The sequence below is a fragment of the Schistocerca piceifrons genome, chromosome X (assembly GCF_021461385.2).
Source record: "Schistocerca piceifrons isolate TAMUIC-IGC-003096 chromosome X, iqSchPice1.1, whole genome shotgun sequence".
Classification (NCBI taxonomy): domain Eukaryota; kingdom Metazoa; phylum Arthropoda; class Insecta; order Orthoptera; family Acrididae; genus Schistocerca; species Schistocerca piceifrons.
The window spans coordinates 727,950,370-727,973,860 of NC_060149.1; the positions used below are offsets into that span (position 1 = coordinate 727,950,370).

General features: G+C 36.1%; 1 protein-coding gene across 1 annotated transcript in view; it reads right to left on the reverse strand.

Annotated features, from left to right (window-relative positions):
- The window catches only part of LOC124722678 (nose resistant to fluoxetine protein 6-like), a 292,300-nt gene that overhangs the window by 16,749 nt on the left and 252,060 nt on the right, over window positions 1-23,491 (reverse strand). The window contains exons 8-10 of the mRNA XM_047247821.1: window positions 21,983-22,143; window positions 6,048-6,216; window positions 3,426-3,619 (exon numbers count right to left, since the gene is read on the reverse strand). Coding sequence (XP_047103777.1) covers window positions 3,426-3,619; window positions 6,048-6,216; window positions 21,983-22,143 — 524 coding nt within the window. The remainder of the gene's footprint in view (window positions 1-3,425; window positions 3,620-6,047; window positions 6,217-21,982; window positions 22,144-23,491) is intronic.

Here is a 23,491-nt window from a genome sequence, read left to right on the forward strand (position 1 = left end):
TATCAACTGCATTTTTTTAAATAGGAACCCCATTTTTTTATTAGATATTCGTGTAGTACGTAAAGAAATATGAATGTTTTAGTTGGACCACTTTTTTCGCTTTGTGATAGATGGCACTGTAATAGTCACAAACATATGGCTCACAATTTTAGATGAACAGCTGGTAACAGGTAGGCTTTTAAAATTAAAATACATAACGTGGCTATGTTTGAACATTTTATTTCGGTTGTTCCAATGTGATACATGTACCTTTATGAACTTATAATTTCTGAGAACGCATGCTGTTACAGCGTGATTACCTGTAAATACTACATTAATACAATAAATGCTCAAAATGACATCCGTCAACCTCAGTGCATTTGGCAATATGTGTAACGACTTTCCTCTCAACAGCGAGTAGTTTGCCTTCTGTAATGTCCACACATGCATTGACAATGTGCTAACGCATGTTGTCAGGCATTGTTGGTGGATCACGACAGCAAATGTCCTTCAACTTTCCCCACAGAAAGAAATCTGGGGACGTCAGATCCGGTGAACGTGCGGGCCATCTGTCATAAAATATGCTATTCAGTACCGCTTCAACTGCATGTGAGCTATGTGCTGGACATCCATCATGTTGGAAGTACATCACCATTCTGTCATGCAGTGAAACATCTTGTAGTAACATTGGTAGAACATTACGTAGGAAATCAACATACATTGTACCATTTAGATTGCCATGGATAAAATGGCAGCCAATTATCCTTCCTCCCATGATGCCGCACCATACATTAGCCCACAAAGGTCACTGATGTTCCACTTGTTGCAGCCATCATGGATTTTCCGTTGGCCAATAGTGCATATTATGCCAGTTTACATTACCGCTGTTGGTGAATGATACTTCATTGCTAAATAGAACACTTGCAAAAAATCTGTCATCGTTCCGTAATTTCTCTTGTGCCCAGTGGCAGAACTGCACATGACATTCAAAGTCATCGCCATGCAATTCCTGGTGTATAGAAATATGGTACAGGTGCAATCGATGTTGATGTAGCATTCTCAACACCGATGTTTTTGAGATTCCCGTTCTTGCACAATTTGTCTGCTACTGATGTGTGGATTAGCTGTGACAGCAGCTAAAACACCTACTTGGGCATCATCATTTGTTGCAGGTCATGGTTGACGTTTCACATGTGGCTGAACACTTCCTGTTTCCTTAAATAACATAACTATCTGGAGAACGGTCTGGACACCTGGATGATTTTGTCCAGGATCCTGAGCAGCATACATAGCACACACCCGTTGGGCATTTTGATCACAATAGCCATACATCGACACGATATCAACCTTTTCCGCAATTGGTAAACGGTCCATTTTAACACGGGTAATGTATCACGAAGCAAATACCGTCTGTACTGATGGAATGTTATGTGGTACCATGTACTTATACATATGTGACTATTACAGTGCCATCTATCGCAAAGTGAAAAAAGTGGTCCAACTACAGCATTCATATTTCTTTACGTACTACAGGAAAATATGTTATTAAAAATGGCAGCACCATCTAGTGGGCCAACCACAGCGCCATCTGGTTTCCCCCTTCAAGTTAGACGAGTTTTGTTCTTTGTAGTTTTTTCGTTTGATGCTTATTTCGTGACATATTTGGCCCGGTCGCTATCAATGGACCACCCTGTATATGAATACTGTCTGCAAAACTTGTTGTGAAAGAAGTAATAAACCATGCCTGAAACAACAGTTTTACTGCATGAATAATGAAACAGTAGTAAGCAATAAAATAAGTTCCTTTCATCATTTTGTGGGGGTTGGCGCACTAAAAAGCCTTGTAAGAGTTTTAAATAGTGTTTAAAGTTGGGTCCAAGTCACTAAGTGCTCTTCTTCTCAAATACTGGATAAATATAATCTGGCTATTTGCACATCATGAGCTATACATCCTTTTCACCCCAACCCCCACCCCTTTGGGAGGTAGCCTGTTCTTAATCTCACAGCGGTTCTTTCCAAAGGGTAAGTAGTATGTGTACAAAGTTTGATTGAAAGCATTCCAGTGGGTTATGAAAAGATGTGGAACATACATACATTTTATTGTGCAGATGGACTACATTTTATAAAATACAGAAGGTCCATCGTAAGATAATCATTAGCAAGTATATGTCCAGTTTTCACATAAAATATGAGACCCACAACATTCTTTTAGAGACACGATTGACATATTCCCAATTTAGTCAGTAATGAATGTGAATTTCTTCATTTTTAAATGATTTGATTTCTGTATTCTTAGAAAATACTAACAGATTTCATGTTTCAGATAGATTTAAAAAAAAATTGATTAGGAGAACCATTTCAATGCAGAATTTAATTTTCATGGGTTGCATGATTCACAGCTACAATATAATGAGGTGATGTAAACAAAGTTAAGAATAATGATGCAACAAAAGTGAGGCAGAATTGAAAAGGAGTGTCCATGGACAAAACTATTTAGAACAACAACATTAAATTCTTTTAGGTGGGAATCTCTGTTTCTTCCTGAGAGTAACTGCTATTTATATATTAGACCTAATGTTGAGGTACACATACCCCAAAAATTATACAGAATGTCTAGAACAATAGAATCAAGTGTCACTATAAATGAGACACCAAATTCCTTTAAGAAGCTATTAATCACAATCACCATATTTAAAAATTACAGCAATAGTAATTTCAAATTTTTATAAACCAAAGTGTTAAGGGGATGCCCATTTTTATTAAATTATTCAGATATTAATAAAAATGTTTACAAATGCAGCTGTTCATTATCTCTAGGAAGCTGTTTATTACCCATTTTGAAAAGTGGGTAACTAATCAAGTTTTTCAAGGGCTGTGAAAAAAATATTGAAACCTTAAAATTTTACTGAATATCAAACTCAGACCTTAAAGCTTTAAGTACATTTTAATGACATATTGTAATATAGAGAAACATAATTCAAAAAAAGTTTTAATATTTTAAAGGAGTGGGATAACTAAATGGATATATTAATTAAATTTGATATCTATATACATATAAAAAAACAAACAGTACTATACAATAGAGTGATAATATTCAAGAAAGGGTGTGCTGGGAAGTATCAAGATGTTAGAGCCCAGCACAAAAACTTAAGCATATTGATTACAGTGTGATAAAATGAAGCAATGACAGAAATGTCAAATCAGTATTGTGATTATAATTTAAAATATATAAAACTTCAAGTAGGATGAAAATTATCCAAACACTTCCATAAATGTTTTTAATAACATAGATTTGGTTACACAGGAAAAATGGACTTTGTGATAAATGTTAACAATAAGTCATAAATGACGTTAGGCTGCCCTTTTCAGTGGCCAAATACTTATAAATAGGTTTCTTTATATTTCTTTTTGGTAATATTATTAACTATTTGCTGAGCGATACTCACGAAATTCCATAAAATACAAAGTGGGTGAGCCTTCTTGTGTATGTCACATAAAAACGAAGAAATGTTGATATAGCTGCCAGTAAAATTAGTATTAAAGAGCCTTTCCTTGGCCACTTCCAGAGAAGATATACAAGCAGTGGAGATATGGCAAATAATTGTGTATCTATTCCCACATGATGTGTATGTGTCAAGCACTGTGAAAATAGAAATAAGGGTAAACAACTGTGATTCAGCAAGTCTAGTAAATTGATGTTTTAATACTTCAAAAGTGCTACATGTGAGCAAATATTTATTGAAGATTTTTTGCTATCATTATTCCGAAAATTAATGCTTGTGGTGTTTCAGCAATTGCATGCTGCTCTAAGATTTATGATACAAGCTAATTTGATATATGCAGTTGTTATTTGCAATAGTTATTTCTTTTTACCAGCCTAATTTTGGAGCAATTGCTGCCACTGCCCCACATCTGTGGACCCTTTTCAGGTAATGATACATATTTATACACTATTCCTTCTGCACATTTTTTAGTGAAACACAAGAGAGTTATGTATTGACTGGGAGATCTTTGAATATCTAGATCAGAAAGGGTTTCTTCCTTCATGCAGACTGGCACATTTCCTTCTTGGTGTGTGAACTTTTTGCATTAGGTTTACCTGTTTTGTTAAGATGACTTTGTTCAATATGCATAGGGTGCAGTGAAGTTTTGCTTTCAGAAGAGTGTGAAATCTGGTACCAGTACGTAGCTTACCCCTCTCAAAATATTTCCAAGAGGCCACCAAATTTCATGTCCCCGTCTCATGAACAAATTACATGCCACAGAATAACATTAATGAGACAGTGCAGGAAGTTTCAGAAACTAGCCCAAGGTACCAAAGTATAGCCTGGTAATCAGTAACTATACATCAGTATTTATCCCCCTGCTCCCCTCTTACTGTCCAACTTTTGTTGGTGAAAACTGCTTCCACCATTAAAATCTTAACTTGCTAATTCCAAATTGAGATCCAGCATATAAATGTGCCTTAATGTACTTGGTTTTGTACAGATCTGTTCTCACTGTTAGCTCAGCTCTACATGTTGTCAAATGCAACTTCATTCCTTTGTAAAATTCCATGTAGGATTATTTAACAAGGATAACTTCAGTTAATGTCGGAACAATAGTAATCACTTTGGAACCAACTTACATGTGAAGCAAGATCTGATAACATTAAATGTTGAGCATCATTTTTATTTAAGTGGACTTAGTTGTTGTGGAATGAAATATGTATAACTGTTTAGATGAAAGAGGGCGGAAGGTTAGGATTTAACATTGAATCACCATGAGGTAGTAAGAAATAGTGCACTTGCTCATTTACAGTCATAAGGGGGAAGGAGGCTGGAGTACATCTGATTTGTTAAAGAACAACCTCAAACTTATGAAATATTCATGATTACCATGCACAAAATATTTTAAATGAAGCTGTCACCTCTGCATTAAATCCCAGAATTTACATTTACACTGTCCAGTTACATTAATGGGACCACTGCCTACGTTTGTCGTTGACATACAGTAACGACTCACAGAAAGCAGGTGGCATTACTAGTAATGGTGGGTATATAAAGCACGTCGGAGGGACACGGAAAACAATGTAGTCATTGTCATAATGTGGAGATGGAGTGATTTACCTGAAGTCCAAAAGGACATGATCAATGCCTTTCGGGACAAGGGTAGAAGCATTTCTGAAATGGCTAAGTTTGTAAACTGTTCACATGCTGCTGTGGTACTGTGTATGGCAAAATGGCACTATTTAAAACTGGCACTGAGACAACTGTGGTGCATCACAGACTATAAATGACAGGGGTGAGTGATGCTTGTGGAGATGTGTATGGGTGAATAGACATGCAACTGTTGAGTAACTGACTGCCCAGATGAACCAAGGGGCTACCAACAGTGTCTCTTCAACAACCATTCAACCAGCGTTGCTGCACCTGGGCCCTTGCAGCAGGGGCCTGGTTCGTGCACCCAAGCTGACTGCTGTTCATCAGTGATAACGGTTGGAATTTGCACACTAGTACCACAACTGCATGTCCACTGAGTGCCGACAGGTGGTCTTTTCAGATCAAACATGTTTTATGTTCCATGGGGCAGATGGCCATTGGCATGAAACATCTGAAAGCAAGCATCCTGCAACAATCGTCAGAAGGGTCCTGGTTGGAGGGCATTCTGGAAAGCATGCTGGAACAACACAAGTATGCATCTGTCCTTGGTAACCATGTCCACCCATATATGCAGTTTTTTTTCCCTCAGCACAATGGCATCGATCAGCAGTGCTGTGTTGCAGTGTGACACACAGCTTGCAGTGTACGTACATGGTTCGAGAACCACCATGTTGAGTTTATTGTACTCCCCTGTTCACCAAACTCCCCATACATAAACTCAGTTGAGAATATGTGGGACCACTTCAATCAGGCTGTTCATGCCATGGGTCCTCAATGATTCTCTTTCTGGATGTCTTGCAGGGTCTGCACTGCAAAAGATGGTTATTCAGGCTTTGACAGGTCACCACATGAATGTGACTGAACAGTGCATTTTTTGTACTAATGACACCAATACATTAAAAAGGTCAACATTAATGGTTTACTTACCATATTTTCAAATCCAAAGTAGTTGTGAATGAAAAGCAAGTTACGCCACCAGTTTTTCTTACAGATATCTGAATGGTGACGCACTACTAGATTCCACTGTGGTCCTGAGCCCATCCAAGGAAGCAGGAAAGTACAGAAAAGTATAATTGTGGCAAGATTAGGCACCAACCTGCAGTTATTGTTAACAGAGACTGAAATAAATATTATGTTTATATTTCCAGATGTTACAAATCATTTACTCCCCTTTGTATGAAATATCTAATAAAATAATTTTCTTAACATTATTGCTTTCTAGGATTTCATGATTCACATGCCGTACAGCAAATGAATTTCAGTTACAGAAATACTAACTTGAACAAATATTAAATATGAAAATATTTCTAAAACATAGTATGTATTGTATCACTAGCATTTTTGCAAATATTAATTATTAGAAATCATTTATTAATTTTATAGTTAAACACTAGTTAGTAAAGAGTTACATTTTCCTGGCACAATGAATTTATTTAAAAATAACTGTAGGTATTAGATGATCGCAACAATATAAAGCAGTAATAAAGTCACATAACTAAAAAACTTCATATTTTGTGTCAAAAATTCCTGCCGATTATAGATTTGAATTTATGATAAGTTGCTGAAAATGGCACTTACACGCAATTGGACTCTGCAATAGTAAAAGATCTCAAGGAGCTACAAAAATGCCTGTTAGTTCCATATTGTAAGTGAAACAGAACCAGTTTATTTTTAAATATTTTTTTGCAGTATTATGTGAGTTTACATCCAGTTGGATCTTAATGGGCTCTGGATAAATAGTCACAGTACTATTCAAATAAAATTTATATAAATTTGATGCCACAGAATGGCTAACATGAGTAACACAAGGTATTGTAATAGTGGCTCTTAAAGGATAACATTAATAGAGAAAATTTACAACAGCTCACTATCTTCAAGGAATTGGCAGCAGCTGTAATAGTAGTATAGTATAGTATATTTATTGGTCCTGTGAATCATACACTGTACAGGGGTACATAATGATATAGGACAAGTCAAATAACACAGGACATAATGGATCTTAAGTATTCTAGCAAAGAAACAAAAATAAAGTTTTCAAGATGGACCTAATACTCTGTGAGTTACTACATATTTGAGTTATCATTGGCAGAAGACCAGAAAACAGATATTTTATGATAATACACACTTGTTTAAAGAACTGTGTGGCCTATACATGTAAATCTTTTCTTGGTCCACAGTTCACTGATTATATAGTGTAGTTCTATCTCACTTGATGACAACTATGAAACTCACAGGGAAATAAAGAAACACTGAGGTTGGTAGCTGCCAGTGTAATTAGTATTAAAGAGCTTTTCCCTGGCTGCTTGCAGTGAAGATATACAAACAGTGGAGATTTGCAGTTGTACATAGGTACAGATAAGCTTTATGAACCAGTGATACGTGTGTATTATGGCTTGCTTCTAGCCCCAGATATAGCTTTTTGGTGTGTGATAAGTTGTCTCAGAATATATCAACATATGACATTAAAAAATTAGTAGAATGCATCAGCTTAAATATTACACAGTTGTCAACTATAAACACTATCCTTGTTGTACATATAGCTACTTTCAAAAGCTGCAAAAAAGAAACCCGAGTATCTGTTCTTCCATAAAAGTCAAAATACCACCTTAAAATGCAGAAATATATAATGTACTTTGAAGAAAAACCCTTAAATCAAGAAAACACAATAAAATATTAAAAAAGTGAACTAACAGAAAAAAGTTAAATCATGGTATTATGATTTTTGGATCACAAATAGTGCCCCAAAATAAAATAACATAGATGAAGTGTTGTATTAAAATGCACAACATCAGATATTCTTTGTTGTTACATCTCAATATTTTGAAGCCAAATTTAAATGGTTTTGTCAGTAACGAAAATAATCAGCCCTATGTTATGCAGAAAACAATTTTCCTTGGTTGGTTGCAGTGCTACACATCAACTGAATTGTACTACTGAATAGTGCCATATACCTCTTGAAGAGCAATAATTTCTTCTTTCTGTTTGATTGTTTAAATCTGAATAACATTTAGTTAATAGTAGTAGTTTTTCTCTTCAAACATACAAATTTATTCTTCCTTACATAACTTACAACATGTGTTTACAAAGATTTATGACAAATCATCAAGACAACATTGAATAATGAAAGTAAAAGTGATGCTCAAGTCATGCAAAAGGAAGAACTAGGGTGAAAAAGTAGTAGTTACCAAAGTCTTAGTACAGAGAAATATTTTAAAAAATCCACACTGACTGCATCTGACAAGAAAAAACAAATGATGTAATAAAGTAAAGAAAATAAAGATTATGTGGTAAAATTAATACTGGTACATACATAATGGAAAGTTACAAAATACCAAACATCAGATAGGCACTCAAAGATGAAGATAAACCAAAAAAAGAAGTCAAAGATAGAAATGGAGACCATGTAAGAAACAAGCATGTAAGAATTGAAAGATGGAGCTAAAAATAAGTTGATAAGGTCTGCATGAGATAATATAGAACTCAGAAAGTGATATGGAGAGGCAGTTATGAAGATTGAACTTTCTAAATGTGATGTAAGACAAGAGATTTATGCAAGCCAAGGTAAAAAGAAATAAAAGTGTGTAAGGCTTGACAGAACATGATATAGTAAGAGAGGGAGGAAGGAAGTAGCAGTGTGAAAAACAACAAGGAGAGGATTTACAAAATGCTTTCCCATCAGGTCTCTGAAACACTGTTAATTAGAGAAGAGATTAAAACAATTTCAACAGCATTATTAAAACATAGGGTATTCAATAATTCTGCTTGTATTGGAAATCAGTACTGTGTGAATACTGATATTTTGTCCATTGCTTCTGTTCATGTGTACTGAAGTGTGCAGATGACTATTTCATTTTCATCTGTTGTTAGTGTGTCCCTTCATTATTAGGAATGAAATATTTTCTACTTCATAATATTAATTTTAAATTTCATGGTGTACATTTTTGCAGCACCCATGTAATAATCTTAAGTGGAAGTTATCAGAATACAGAATGGAGAAATAAATGGTGTACAAATAGGTTTAAAGAACTTATAAATGCATCACTTAAGAATGTTTAAGGAGATGGGACCTGGATAAGCTGAAAGAACCACAGGTTGTTGAGAGCTTCAGAAGGAGCATTAGGGAATGAATGACTAGAACATGTGAAAGGGATACAGTAGAAAACCAATGGGTAGTTTTGAGAGATGAAATAGTGAAGGCAGCAGCTGATCAAATAGATAAAAAGACAAGGCCTAGAATAAATCCTTGGATAACACAAGAGATCCTGAAATTAATTGATGAAAAGAGAAAATATAGAAATGAAGCAAATGAAGAATGCCAAAGGGAATACAAATGTCTCAAATATGAAACTGATAGGAAGTGCAAAATGGCTAAGCAGGAATGACTAGAGGACAATTGCAACAATATGGCTACAGGAAAATTAAAAACCCCTTCTGAGAAAAGAGAAGTAACTATACAAATATCAAGTGCTCAGATGGAAAACCAGTCCTAAGCAAAGAAGAGAAAGCTGAAAGTTGGAAGGGGTATATAGAAGGTCTATACAAGGGAGATGAACGTAAAGCCAATATGGTAGAACTGGAAGAGGATGTAGACAAAGATGAGGTGGGAGATATGATAAAGCAAGAAGAATTAAACAGCTCAGTGAAGCATGTAAGTTGAAACAAGGCCCTGGAACCAGACGACATTTTATCTGAACTATTGATAGCCTTAGGAGAGCCAACTATTACAAAATTCTCCCATCTCATGTGAAAGATGTATGAGACAGGCAAAATACACTCTGACTTCAAGAATAATATTTTAATTCCAATTACAAAGAAAGCAGGTGCTGAAAGGTATAAATATTACCAAACTATCAGTTTAGTAAGTCATAGCTGCTAAATACTAACATGGATTCTTTACAGAAAGGTGGAAAAATTGGTAGAAGCTGACCTTGGGTAGGATCAGTTTGAATTCCAGAGAAACGTAGGAACACGTAAAGCAATATTGACCCTATGACTTAGAAGATAGGTTAAGGAAAGACCAACCTATGTTTATAGCATTTGTAGACTTATCTAATGCTTTTGACAATGTTGACTGGAGTATCTCTTAGAAATTCTGAAGGTAGCAGGCGTAAAATACAGGGAGCAAAAGGCTATTTACAATAATACAGAAACCAGATAGTAGTTATAAGAGTTAAGGGCATGAAAGGGAAGCAGTGGTTGAGAAGGGAGTGAGACAGGGTTGTAGCCTATCCCTGATGTTATTCAATCTGTACATTGAGCAAGCAGTAGAGGAAATCAAAGAAAATTTTGGAGTAGGAATTAAAGTTTAAGAAATGAAAACTTTGAGGTTTGCCCATGACATTTTAATTCTGTCAGAGACAGCAAAGGACTTTACAGAGCAGTTGAATGGATAGTGTCTTGAAAGGTGGAGTAGGAATTAAAGTTTAAGAAATAAAAACTTTGAGCTTTGCCCATGACATTTTAATTCTGTCAGACACAGCAAAGGACTTTACAGAGCAGTTGAATGGAATGGGTAGTGTCTTGAAAGGTGGGTATATAAGGAACATCAATAAAAGCAAAAGAAAGATACCGGAATGTTGTTAAATTAAACCAGGTGATTCTGAGCAGATTAGGTTAGGAAATTAGATACTTAAAATAATAGATTGGTTTTGTTATTTGAGCAGCAAAGTAATGGATGATTGTAGAAGCAGAGAGGATATAAAATGTAGATGGGCAGTGGCAAGAAAAGTGTTTCTGATGAAGAGAAATTTGTCAACATCGAATATAGATCTAAATGTGAGGAAGTTTTCTCTGCAAGTATTTGCATGTAATGTAGCCATGTATGGAAGTGGAACATGGACTATAATCAGTTTAGAGAAGAAAGAACCTTTTAAAATGTGGTGCTACAAAAGAATGCTGAAGATTAGATGGGTAGATCACATCATCATGAGGAAGTACTGAATGGGACTAGGGAGAAAAGAAATTTGTGGTACAACCTGATTAGCAGAAGGGATCAGTTGGTAGGACAGTTTCTGAGATATCAAGGACTCATCAATTTAGTACTGGAGGGAAGTGTGGAGGATAAGAATTATAGAGGAAGACCAAGAGGTGAATACAGTAAGCAAGTTCAAATGGATGTAGGCTGCAGTAGTTATTCAGAGATGAAGAGGCTTGCATGGGATAGAACAGTGGGGAAAGTTGCACAAAATCAGTCTTCAGACTGAAGATCACAACAACAACAACAACAACAAGAATGTTGGGAAACATATAGAGTTTGTTGGTAGTCTCCAAAACTATTCTGGATTCATCATTATCATCATCATTGTCATCACTAATGAGTAAACCATTCCTGCTTTATTCTGCCCTCAAAATTCTTGGTCTGACCATCTCCTTCTGGACCAGTCATCATTCGTTGTTCCATGTTTAAGTTTGTATTTAGCAACATCTTTTGAATCCTGGCTCCATCCTTGCTTATCATGTAATCCTTTTATTTTTTCTGCCTCGATTAAGGTTAAATATCTTCAGTTTTCTTCTTATGTCGCCACTAGTTTTTTCTTATGCAGTGCTGCTGACAAACCTTCTCTCAAATCCACTTTTCTGGTTTGTTAGTTTATTAGTGTCCAATATTCACTTCCATACACTAATGTTGGCACTGCAGTCACTTTGAAGCATTTTGGAACTATACCCATCTACTATTCTGAACCTTCTTCTAGACAGTGCTGTACATTAACTGGAATTTTTGCAACTTTAAAGTGATAAAATTGTGTGATGTAAAGATAATTTTGTAATACAGATATAAGAATGTGTTGACCTGACCTATTGTTTTGTTGTCAGTAGCAGTCTTAGCCCAGACTAGCTCAGTTTTCTGAAAGTCATTACTTTGGTCTTTGTTTTTAGAGATGTTCAAATTGTATTTCTGTGCTACTTTGACATATGTCCCTTTTTGGAGATCACCCTCTGATTCCATTTAAAACAAACAAGCAAAATGGAATATAGATGCATTAAATGAGATTGAAAGAAACTGCAAAAGGGTAAGGCATGGATAACTATAGGAGAATGGTAAAGCTGCAGAAGCGTGTATGGATACAGGAAGGATGGATGACACATACAGGAAAATTAAACAAACCTATGGAGAAAAGAGAATCAGTTGTATGAACATCAAAAGCTTATATGTTAAACAAGAATCATGCAAAGAAGAGATCAATGAGAGGTGAAAGGCATATATAAATGATTCATATAAAGGAAAGAAACTCGAAGATAATGTTATTAAAAGGGAAGATGAAGTGGATGAAATAGGGAGTGTAGCACTGTAAGAATAATTTAACAAAATACTGAAAGATCTAAGCTGAAACAAGGCACCTGGAGTAGATGACATTCCCTCAGAACTGTTGAGGTCCTTAAAAACAGGACAATGGAATGCAGTTGAATCAAACCAGTTGATGTTGCATGAATTGGGTTAGGAAGTAAGACATGAAAGTAGTAGACAAGTGTTGTTACTTGAGCAGAAATAAACTGCTGATGGTAAAAGTAAAGAGGATACACAGACTTGCAGTAGCAAGTAAAGATTTCAGATCTGTTTCACGTGGCATGTAGAACACATGAGAAAGGCAAAATAACACCAGAATTTAAGAAGACTGTAATAACAGCAGTACCAAAGAAGACAGGTGTGAATATTCCCAAACCATTAGTTTAATGACATGGTTGTGAACTACTAACACAAGTTGTTCACATAAGAATGAAACTAATGATAGAAGGTGACCTGAGGAAGATCAGTTTAGGATCTGTAGAAACGTAGGAGCATGTAAAGCAGTACAGACCCCACAACAGATCTTGAATTGTAGACTAAAGAAGGATGAACTTGAACTTACAGCTTTTGTAGGTGGCCTTCTTTTTTTGGCCCTTGGCCAAGGTGGCAGGACCTCACTCGATGTAATTATGAAGTTTAGGAATGAAAGACAGGAATTGAAAGCCTATCAACAACTTACCAACTTGTACAGGAACCAGACTATAGATGTAAGAGTAGAAGGACATGAAAGGAATGCAGTAGTTAATAAAGGAATGAGCCAGGATTATAGTCTATCTGCTGTGTTATTCAAGCTGTATACAGAGAATGTAGCAAACGAAATCAAGGAGAAATTTGAAAAAAGAATTAAAATTCATGGAAAAGAAATAAACATTTTATGGTTTGGCACTGACATTGTAATTGTGTCAGAGATGGAAATCGGCTAAATTGAATGCGTAATTTATTGAAAAGATGTTATTAGATGAAAATCAACAAAAGTAAAAGAAGGATAATTGAGTGTAATTGAATCAAACTAGGTGATATTGCATGAATTGGGTTAGGAAGTGAGACACTGTAAGTTTTGCTATTTGAGCAGAAATTAGCTGCTGAGGTTAAATGGAAAGAGGATAAGTAGACTTGCAATAGCAAGTAAACCTTTTCCGAAAAAGAAATGAATTTGTTAACATGTGATGTAAATTTAAGCTTTAGGAAGTATTTGTATAGGGTGGAGCCTTATTTGGAAATGGAACATGGACAGTAAACAGTTCTGACAAGAAAAGGACAGAAGCTTTCAAAATGTGGTTCTACACAAGAATGCTGAAAATTAAAGTGATAGATTAGATAACTAATGAAGGGGTACTGACATGAAATCATTGAGAAAATATCTTTATTGTGCAAGCGTCTGTAAGAAACTGTAAGAAAGCTTATGTGGATAGTACATAACCTGAGGTAATGTATATTGAAGTTCGTCATTTGTCATTATAGAAATGCTTCAGCTGGTTCATTGTGTTGTTGTACTTTATATGTTTGATGTGTTCTTCAAACATTGTTATACTTTTGAGGTTTTATGGTGTTTTATGAACATGTTAGCAGATGGTTGGTAAATGTTTCATATAATGTGGCAGTTGTAGTAGCCTTTGATGATAACTTGACATAGTAGAAGTGCAAAAGACAGGACAGCAAATTGAAAAACTCACTCATCAAGAAAATTAGGGAACTGTAGAAATTTAATGAGAACTGTATTAGAGTATGATGAAATCTTTGATGTCACTAAAGGTAAAATGATTAAACCAGATGAAAGTGCTCAAAACTACAAAACCAGTCTTGCTACATGGACCAAGACCATTGCAAAGGCAAGGAAGTGCCTAATTCTGTTGCTTGACACCAAGCCATTACTATACACTGGGGAAAGCAAGGCCACCAAATAAATTTGGGATAAGTTGCATAAGGTTTATGATGTTTACTCAGCCAAAAAACAGCAATCTGCTTAGATACAAATTTCAAACATAGTCTGGAAAGCATCTGTTGGTACACAAGGCCATCTAATGAAATTTGATGAAACAGGTACTCTACTGTTTTTGTTAGACAATCTGATCGACGACGGTCGACGGTGACTTTTGCGCTGATTTTTGCAAACTTTGCCCAGAGAGTTCATATTTATATGCTGAAGAGAAAACATGGAATACATTACAAAAACAGTGTTTAATTATGAGTTCAGCATAACAGATCATGATGATGAAAGGTGTGTTACAGCTGTGATGTCAAAGATGAATGTTAACAAACTACATCTGAAGCAGATATACTAAAAACATCCCATTATAAAACAAATGAATAGAGAAAATGATTTTCATGTGGCAAAGTAGATCACTTACCAAAACAATGTAACACAGGTTTGGTTTGCTTTAGACGTAAAAAAAAAAGGGCCATTGATGAAATGAGCATTTTAATGTAGACAAAGGAAAAGACTGTGCTATGTTGTCAACTAATGTAATGTCAATGGGACATTCAAGAAATTGTAGGCACACAGATAATTAAAAATTGAGAAGAATGTTTTAACAGTGAGAGACAACAAAATTTCTGTAGATATAAACAGGCTGGATTGCGATGAGTGATATGTTGACAGTGGTGTGACATAACACATAAAAAATCAACCTGGTTGGTTCACTAACCATCTGAAGTTCCAAGAAAGATGGATAGTGACAAAAACAGTGTACAAATTAAAGTATCTGGTATGGGTCAAACTGATGTACATATATTCGGTGGACAGAAATGGACAGAGTAACAGCTCAAAAATATTTAGTTTTGTCCAGGTGGATGTTTATATATACAGGGCTATTACAAATGATTGAAGCGATTTCATAAATTCACTGTAGCTCCATTCATTGACATATGGTCACGACACACTACAGATATGTAGAAAAACTCAAAGTTTTATTCGGCTGAAGCCGCACTTCAGGTTTCTGCTGCCAGAGCGCTCGAGAGTGCAGTGAGACAAAATGGTGACAGGAGCTGAGAAAGCGTATGTCGTGCTTGAAATGCACTCACATCAGTCAGTTCACATCAGACGAAGTTCAACAAAGATCCACCAACTGCTAACTCCATTCGGCGATGGTATGCGCAGTTTAGAGCTTCTGGATACCTCTGTAAGGGGAAATCAACGGGTCGGCCTGCAGTGAGCGAAGAAACGGTTAAACGGTTGAACGCTTGCGGGCAAGTTTCACGCGTAGCCCGCAGAAGTCGACGAATAAAGCAAGTAGGGAGCTAAACGTACCACAGACAACGGTTTGGAAAATCTTACGGAAAAGGCTAAAGCAGAAGCCTTACCGTTTACAATTGCTACAAGCCCTGACACCCGATGACAAAGTCAAACGCTTTGAATTTTCAGCGCGGTTGCAACAGCTCATGGAAGAGGATGCGTTCAGTGCGAAACTTGTTTTCAGTGATGAAGCAACAATTTTCTTAATGGTGAAGTGTTTAAATCTCCTCTACCAAGAAACGTGCCAGAACTGCGAGCTCGCATCAACGATGCTTTCGAACTCATTGATGGGGACATGCTGCGCCGAGTGTGGGAAGAACTCAATTATCAGCTTGATGTCTGCCAAATCACTAAAGGGGCACATATTGAACATTTGTGAATGCCTAAAAAAACTTTTTGAGTTTTTGTACGTGTGTGCAAAGCATTGTGAAAATATCTCAAATAATAAAGTTATTGTAGAGCTGTGAAATCGCTTCAATCATTTGTAATAACCCTGTTTTTAGATATATTTTTCCCACGTGGAATGTTTCCCTCTATATATACATATATATATATATATATATATATATATATATAAAACAAAGATGATGTGACTTACCAAACGAAAGCGCTGGCAGGTTGATAGAAAATGACAAATGTCTGCTTGTGTTTGTGTATGTGCGGATGGATATGTGAGTGTGTGCGAGTGTATACCCGTCCTTTTTTCCCCCTAAGGTAAGTCTTTCCGCTCCCGGGATTGGAATGACTCCTTACCCTCTCCCTTAAAACCCACATCCTTTCGTCTTTCCCTCTCCTTCCCTCTTTCCTGATGAAGCAACCATTGGTTGTGAAAGCTTGAATTTTGTGTGTATGTTTGTGTTTGTTTGTGTATCTATCAACCTGCCAGTGCTTTCGTTTGGTAAGTCACATCATCTTTGTTAGAAGTTGTGGCCATTTCTCAAAAACAATACTGGTTTATAAAGAAGAGTCTTGTGTTGTTGTGAAACTGATGTTACTTAACAGAAATGGTGTGGGGAAATGAGTCACCTAAATAAATGCTCTGTGCACCAGTTTTTGAAGGACTGCAGAATAGGGACAACAATTGATAGCAGCTTTTTTGAGGGGTGCATCTATGGTAAACACCATATGCTAATGATTTGGTGAAAGTGTGCAGAAACCCACTAAACATGGAGAATTAGTTTATGCAGATGTTTGCAGACCAGTGTAAGAAAATACTTTTCAGGGTCACTGATACTTTGCTGTCTTTAAAGATGATTTTTCCAGTGTTAGTTTAATGTATCTTTTATAGCACAAAGATGAAATGAAAAGAGTTATGACTGTTTTTTAAAATGATGAAGACTCAGTCTGAAGTTACTGTGATAGAATTACATTCAAATGGTGGCTAGGAGTTCAATAATAAATATGTGCACACGTTTGCTGATTCAATTGGACTGAAACATTCGATTACTGCACAATATACTCCTCAGCAGAATGGAGTTGCTGAATGGAAAAATAGCATCCTGATATTTTTGACTCTGTTCCACTGAATACCTACCAGAAGTGTTGTGGAGTGAGGCAATTTTGGCTCCAATGAACAATCAGAATCGAACTGGAACCACAAAAATTGAAGATAACTCCAAAATAGATATTTTGAAGGAGGAAGGTTGTTTTGATGATTTGGTGATATTTGGAATTGAATGTTATGCTACGATTCCATACAAAAATGGAAGAAGTCTGATGCTAAATCTTCAAAAGTAAATGTGACTGACTATGATGACTGGGGGTGTAGTGTTTATTTTTTTGAAAAAAAAAAAAAAAAATGTGTATGTATGAAGAGAGGTAAAATTCAACTGCACACAATTACAGAAACCACTTACTCAAGGGACTAAGAGAGTTGTTGATATGTGAGGTACAGAAGAAAAGATATTTCAGAAACTAAACATGAAAATGTCGATTTTGAAGAGGACAGTCAATGGGATTCTATGAACCAAGATGTAGTTTTAAGTAATGAATGGGTTAGTGACCATTTGTATGACAGTGAGGAAGCAACTTGGGAAGATGAAATGAAGACAAATGGAGCCAAAATGTGCATGAACAGTGAAATATGAAGAAATCATCATGCTACTGTGAAGATTCAGCCCATCAACCAAGAATGGTGCTTCTCTGGGAGACAACAAAGAATTATAAAATAGTAGTACAGTCAGAAAATTCTGAAGAATGGAAGAAAGCAATTAAGGAAGAAATAAATTTTCTGAAGAAAAATAAAAAATAGCAATAATTTAAAAAACTAAAACAAAAAAGATCATTGAAAATCAATGGCTTTTTTTTACAAAATTAAATTCAAATACTGAAGCATTTCAATATAATGCTCGATTGCTGGCAAAAAGATTATGTTCACACATTTGGCCCTGAAGCAAGAATAGAGACTATGTGAGCAATGCTGAGTGTTTCAATTCAACATGGTATGTATAAAATATAATTTGATATAATGAAAGGAGGATATTTACATGTATCCACCAGAGGACTTTGATGATGATACAGGATATGTATATAAATTGTTGAAGAGGTTGTATGGCTTAAAGCAAGCCTTAAATTGTTGGTATGAATGTCCTGTTAAATTTCTTAGTGACTGTAGTTTACAGAAAACTGTTCAGGTCTAGATATGTTCTATGGTGGAAATGTTTTATGTTGACATTGGATTGGCTATGGGCTCAGCCCTGGATCTATGACATTTTTCTGAACTGGGGCAAAAACTTGATAGTGCCCCCCCCCCCCCTTCCCCCTGCCCCAACTAGAGCATTTGAGAGAGGATGCAAAAAATAAAAAATAAAGATTTTTCAAAAATATGTTCATTTTGTAGCACAATGTGTCAAAATGCAGTGCTACACCTCTTCACACTGCATTCTTCTATCTCATGTCACTGTATTTTGCTCTGTGTAGTTCAAACATGTATATTTTGTAATGGAAGCTATCAGACCTATATTCAGGACAGTCGAAATTAAAATGTCCTGTGGTGTCTCTCCTGGTCCCAGTCTGCCAGGGTACCCCTCACAATTAATACTTGGTGGGATTATTTGTGGCCAGAAGAATAAGAACTCTTCAGAAGATTTGCACTCTTTATTGCCTATTAGCAAATAACTTTCTGTTTTGTGTGACAAAATTAAATATAGGATACATAAAACCAGTAAAGATAATAGACAAGCAAGACAGTACACATTTCTTCAATCCTTAGGCCCCAGCATTTTTCTCTCTCTGATCTTGCTACAGCTTTACACAGTGCTTTCCTTTCTGTGAAACAACCTATTACCTTAATGTTCATCAAATATTATTCTGCACGAAAAATCAAAAAGCTGACAATACTAATAGTACCTAAGACTGGTGTGGTTTCTCGATTTGATTATGTATATTTTGTCACTATCTACTAGATAAAATGAAATAGACCTTTCTAATATTGCAGCAATTGTAACACGTGTCGAATAAGTGAGACATTTTGGCACAAATGTTCATTTTTATGTATCTCATTTATGTAAATAACACAAGAGAACATAATTCACAAAATACCAATATCAAATGCCTATTGGGCCTACTACAAACAAGAAGTTTTATGTTAGGAAATAGTTTCACATTTATTCATAAGCTCAAGTTTCTCAAGGATGAGATCGAAAAGTAGTAGTACCAAATTTTTATGTAAATTTGGAATCATAATATTCTTCAATATAATTTGTGTCATGTCCCCATTTCTTCTCCCTCATTCTAACAAACAATCTTGTCATCACTAATTCTGTAACTATTCCTGCCATTGTCAAAACTTATTCTCCAGTTAACTTCACTAACCCTGCCAGGATTACAGGTTCAGTTATCTTATGTTTATTCTCCACTTAGTGTTATTTGTTCATATGATGCATTTTCCGCACTGTTCCTAGAATAGATCCGGAGACTGTAGCGATCTGGCAAAAATTTTCTGTCAAAATTTTGTTTTCTTGGATACACCAAGAAGATAATATGTTCTCTTTCTTACACATTATTCCTGTTAGTCATTTGTTTCCACTCTTGTAATTTGAATCTATGAATTCTGCTAATAATTATAACAAGGCTAATCATTCGCTCACCCGATCAACCACATAAGCAAACAGCAATTGGCATTCACCCGTTCAGGTTTATTTGGCTTAGCTCATTTAAACCCGTCCACTTTTGTTGACGGGAAAGTTTTTTTATTTCTAGAGATTATGGGGATTCCCAGGCACAGACATCACATACACTATGCACGCATCCAAAAATCAATTTATGATTCATTCAGAAATCAACGTAGAATGTGTTCAAAAATCAACTGGGATGCATGTCGAAATCATATGAATAATTGATAGAGCAAGATGCACTGAATGATAGGTGCTTTGTGAAACAACTATTGATATAACAACTAAATTTATTGAGCAGTTGGGCAGATGTTTTCAGATCACTTTAGAAAAAGTTACTTACAAATTAATAAATCTGACAACTGTAATGAAATAAATCAGTCCTGATAAGTGAACAGAATTTGAAAGGAATATGGTACGATGGACGCAAAGCCATTATATTTAGCAACAGAATGTGGATGGATACCAGATGAGTCACCGCCTTTTAATACTACTGAACTCTATGGAAGAAATGCTTGGATGTCTGGTGTATTTAACACAAGGTACAAGACCAGATTTATCATATGCTGTTAATGTTGCATCAAGAATACAGGTGCATTTTGCATTGCTCAAATGAATACTCAAGTACTTTAAATCAACAATTATGGGTGGCATTAAATTTGAGAAGAATTAGAACTATAATACTGAAGCCTATAGTGGTGGTCATCATGGTGGAGACAGAACCACAAGATGATAAACAACTGGCATTCTACTCAAATTCTATGGAAGTCCAGCTGTGTGTAAAAGCAAATTACAGCAGTGTATTGCTCTTTCTTCAATGGAGGCAGAATATTTAGCTGCAAGTAAAGTTTGCAAATCACTTATCTCATTAGACAGACTTCATAAAGTAATTGCAGCTGTTGATGAGCCCTCAGTTCCTATTTAGCAAATAAATACTGAAAGTGCTATCAAATTTATTAATGGATAAAGATTTATGAACGAACAAATCACATAGGAAAGATGTCATTACAGTCACCAAATTATTTTAGAAGAAGATTAGCGTAAATTACCCACCAATCAGCAGACAGGCAGCAGACATTCTGCCAAAGGATTACCATTTGCGAAGTTACAAATGATGAAAGAATTTACTGGTATAGTGTCTGCTTCATATATGTATAAAACATTGTAAGACAGTATGAAAGTATTGGTTTTCACTGTTGCTTAGTAATTAATAGTCTTTGAATGTTGTCACTTGTCATTACAGCATCTCTTTGGTTGGTCCAGTGTTGCATTGTTGTAGTTTGAATGCTTGAAGTGCACTTCCAATATTGTCATACTTTTAGCAGTTTTAAATAAATGTTTTGTTTCAAACAGTATATCGTGTTTATCAACAGCCTTAAACAGGTACAAGCAGAAGTAGATTGCAATAGTTATATAGATGTGAGAAAATTTACACAAGATCTACTAGTATGGAAATCTGCATCAAATCAGTTTTTGGACTGAAGATGACCACCACCACAGAAACAAACATGTATTAAAATGGTTCAAATGGCTCTGAGCACTATGGGACTTAACATCTGCGGTCATCGGTCCCCTAGAACTTAGAACTACTTAAACCTAACTAACCTAAGGACATCACACACATCCATGCCCGAGGCAGGATTCGAACCTGCGACCGTAGCAGTCGCGCGGTTCCGGACTGCGCGCCTAGAACCGCTACACCACCGCGGCTGGCCAAACATGTATTGTTGTATGTAATTCATCAATAACGTTGGAAATACATATATATGAAAAAGAGTGGATGACAGTGGACACATTTATATATCTCAGCTTTTGTGCTGCCATATGAAATTCTGATATACCTACTAACGTACCGTACATACTTTGAAATATTTTTACTAAAAGTTTACTAAAAGCCTTGGAATATTTTTACTGTGTTTCCTCTTTTGAGTGCTTTTTCATTATCAATGAGAGAAATGTTTTACTGACAACCTGGAGAGTATCAAACAACTGCTTGCACTCTATCAAATGGTTGCAACTTTCAAGCTGTTTATTAATCCTACAGCTCGAGGAATATACACTACACAATGTTGAATAGAGAAATTAGTAACATCCTCATCCCTTAAATCATACAGTTAAATTATGTGTGAAAGAATTTTGTGTATCTTTATAAATACAAGTATTATACAGTTTTACCATTTTGGTGAAATAAGATATCCTATTGCACACTAGAATATTAAATTAAAAGACAAACCTGAACAATCTTGATGCATATTCTTTCTGAAGATCAAGTTTTTTGTTTCTGTTAAATTCCTTTGTAAATGAGTAGGATGTAAGAAGTCCACTCAACATTACAAAAGGCTCAGTGTATAAGCTGGCTCCACGAGCTAAAGTTGTCCATATCTCTCCCACTTGCTGCATGAAAACAAACCTAATAAATAACAATATCATTGGAGATATGTCTAATTTATAAAATGTATTGTTAGCATGAAATAAATGTTTAAGTATGTTCAGAAATAAGTCTTAGAAGAGAGGGACTGAGGGAAGATATATGCATTTAATGATTCTACATCATTGCACGTAGTCATAATCTGCTTTTCAATAATGGTATATATTATCATTTGGCGTGATTAAATAGCGTATTTTCCAATCCTATGCAGACTGTCCAGTTCTTGTGAGAGGTTTTGAATTGTAAGGAGAAAACACTCTTACTGAAGCATTGTTACATCCTACTTTTTCTCCTTTGCCTCCCAGTCTCATCAGTGTTGGTGTTGCTGACATCTATGCTGAGGGGCTGAATTACACACTAATCAGTCAGGACATTATGATCACCTACTTAATAGCCAGTATGTCCACCTTTGGCACAGATAACAGAAGTGACACATCATGGCATGGAAGAAATGAGGCCTCGGCAGGTCGCTGGAGGGAGTTGGTGCCAAATCTACACACACAAATCACCTAATTCCCATAAATTCCAGAGAGGAGGTGATGAGCTCTGATGCCACATTCAATCACATCCCAGATGTGTTCAATCAGGTTCAGATCTGGCAAACTGGGCAGACAGCACATCAACTGGAACTTGTCACTATGTTCTTCGATCCACTCCATCACACTCCTGACCTTGTGACATGGAGCATTAACTTATTGAAAAATTCCACTGCAGTTAGGAAACATGATCATCATGAAGGGGTGTACGTGGTCTGCAACCAGTGTTCGATACTCTCTGGCCATCATGGTGCTTTGCACGAGTTCCACTGAACCCAAGGGTGCCCACGTCAGTGTTCTCCAGAGCGTAATGGAGCTGCTGTCAGCTTGTCTCCATCCTGCAGTACAGGTGTCAAGAAGCTGCTCCCCTGGTAGATGACAGATTCACACCCTCCAGCGGCATGATGAAGAAGGTATCGGGATTCATCAGACCATGCAATGCTGTGCCACTCATGCAATGCTCTGCCACTGTGCCAACATCCAGTGCCAATGGTCACATGCCCATTTTAGTCATAGCTGCCAATTTCATGGTGCTAACATTGGGATATGCGTGGGTCATTGGCTGCAGAAATCCATCATTAGGAATATTCATTACACTGTGTGTTTAGACCCACTTGTACTCTGTCCGGCATTAAAGTCTGATGTAAGTTCCGCCATAGTTCACTTCCTGTCCTCTTATACCAGTCTGCCCAGCCTACAATGTCCATCATTTGTAATGAGTGACATCTGGACATGTTTTCACCTTGGTTTAGCCAAGTCTTATAGACACTCACCACAG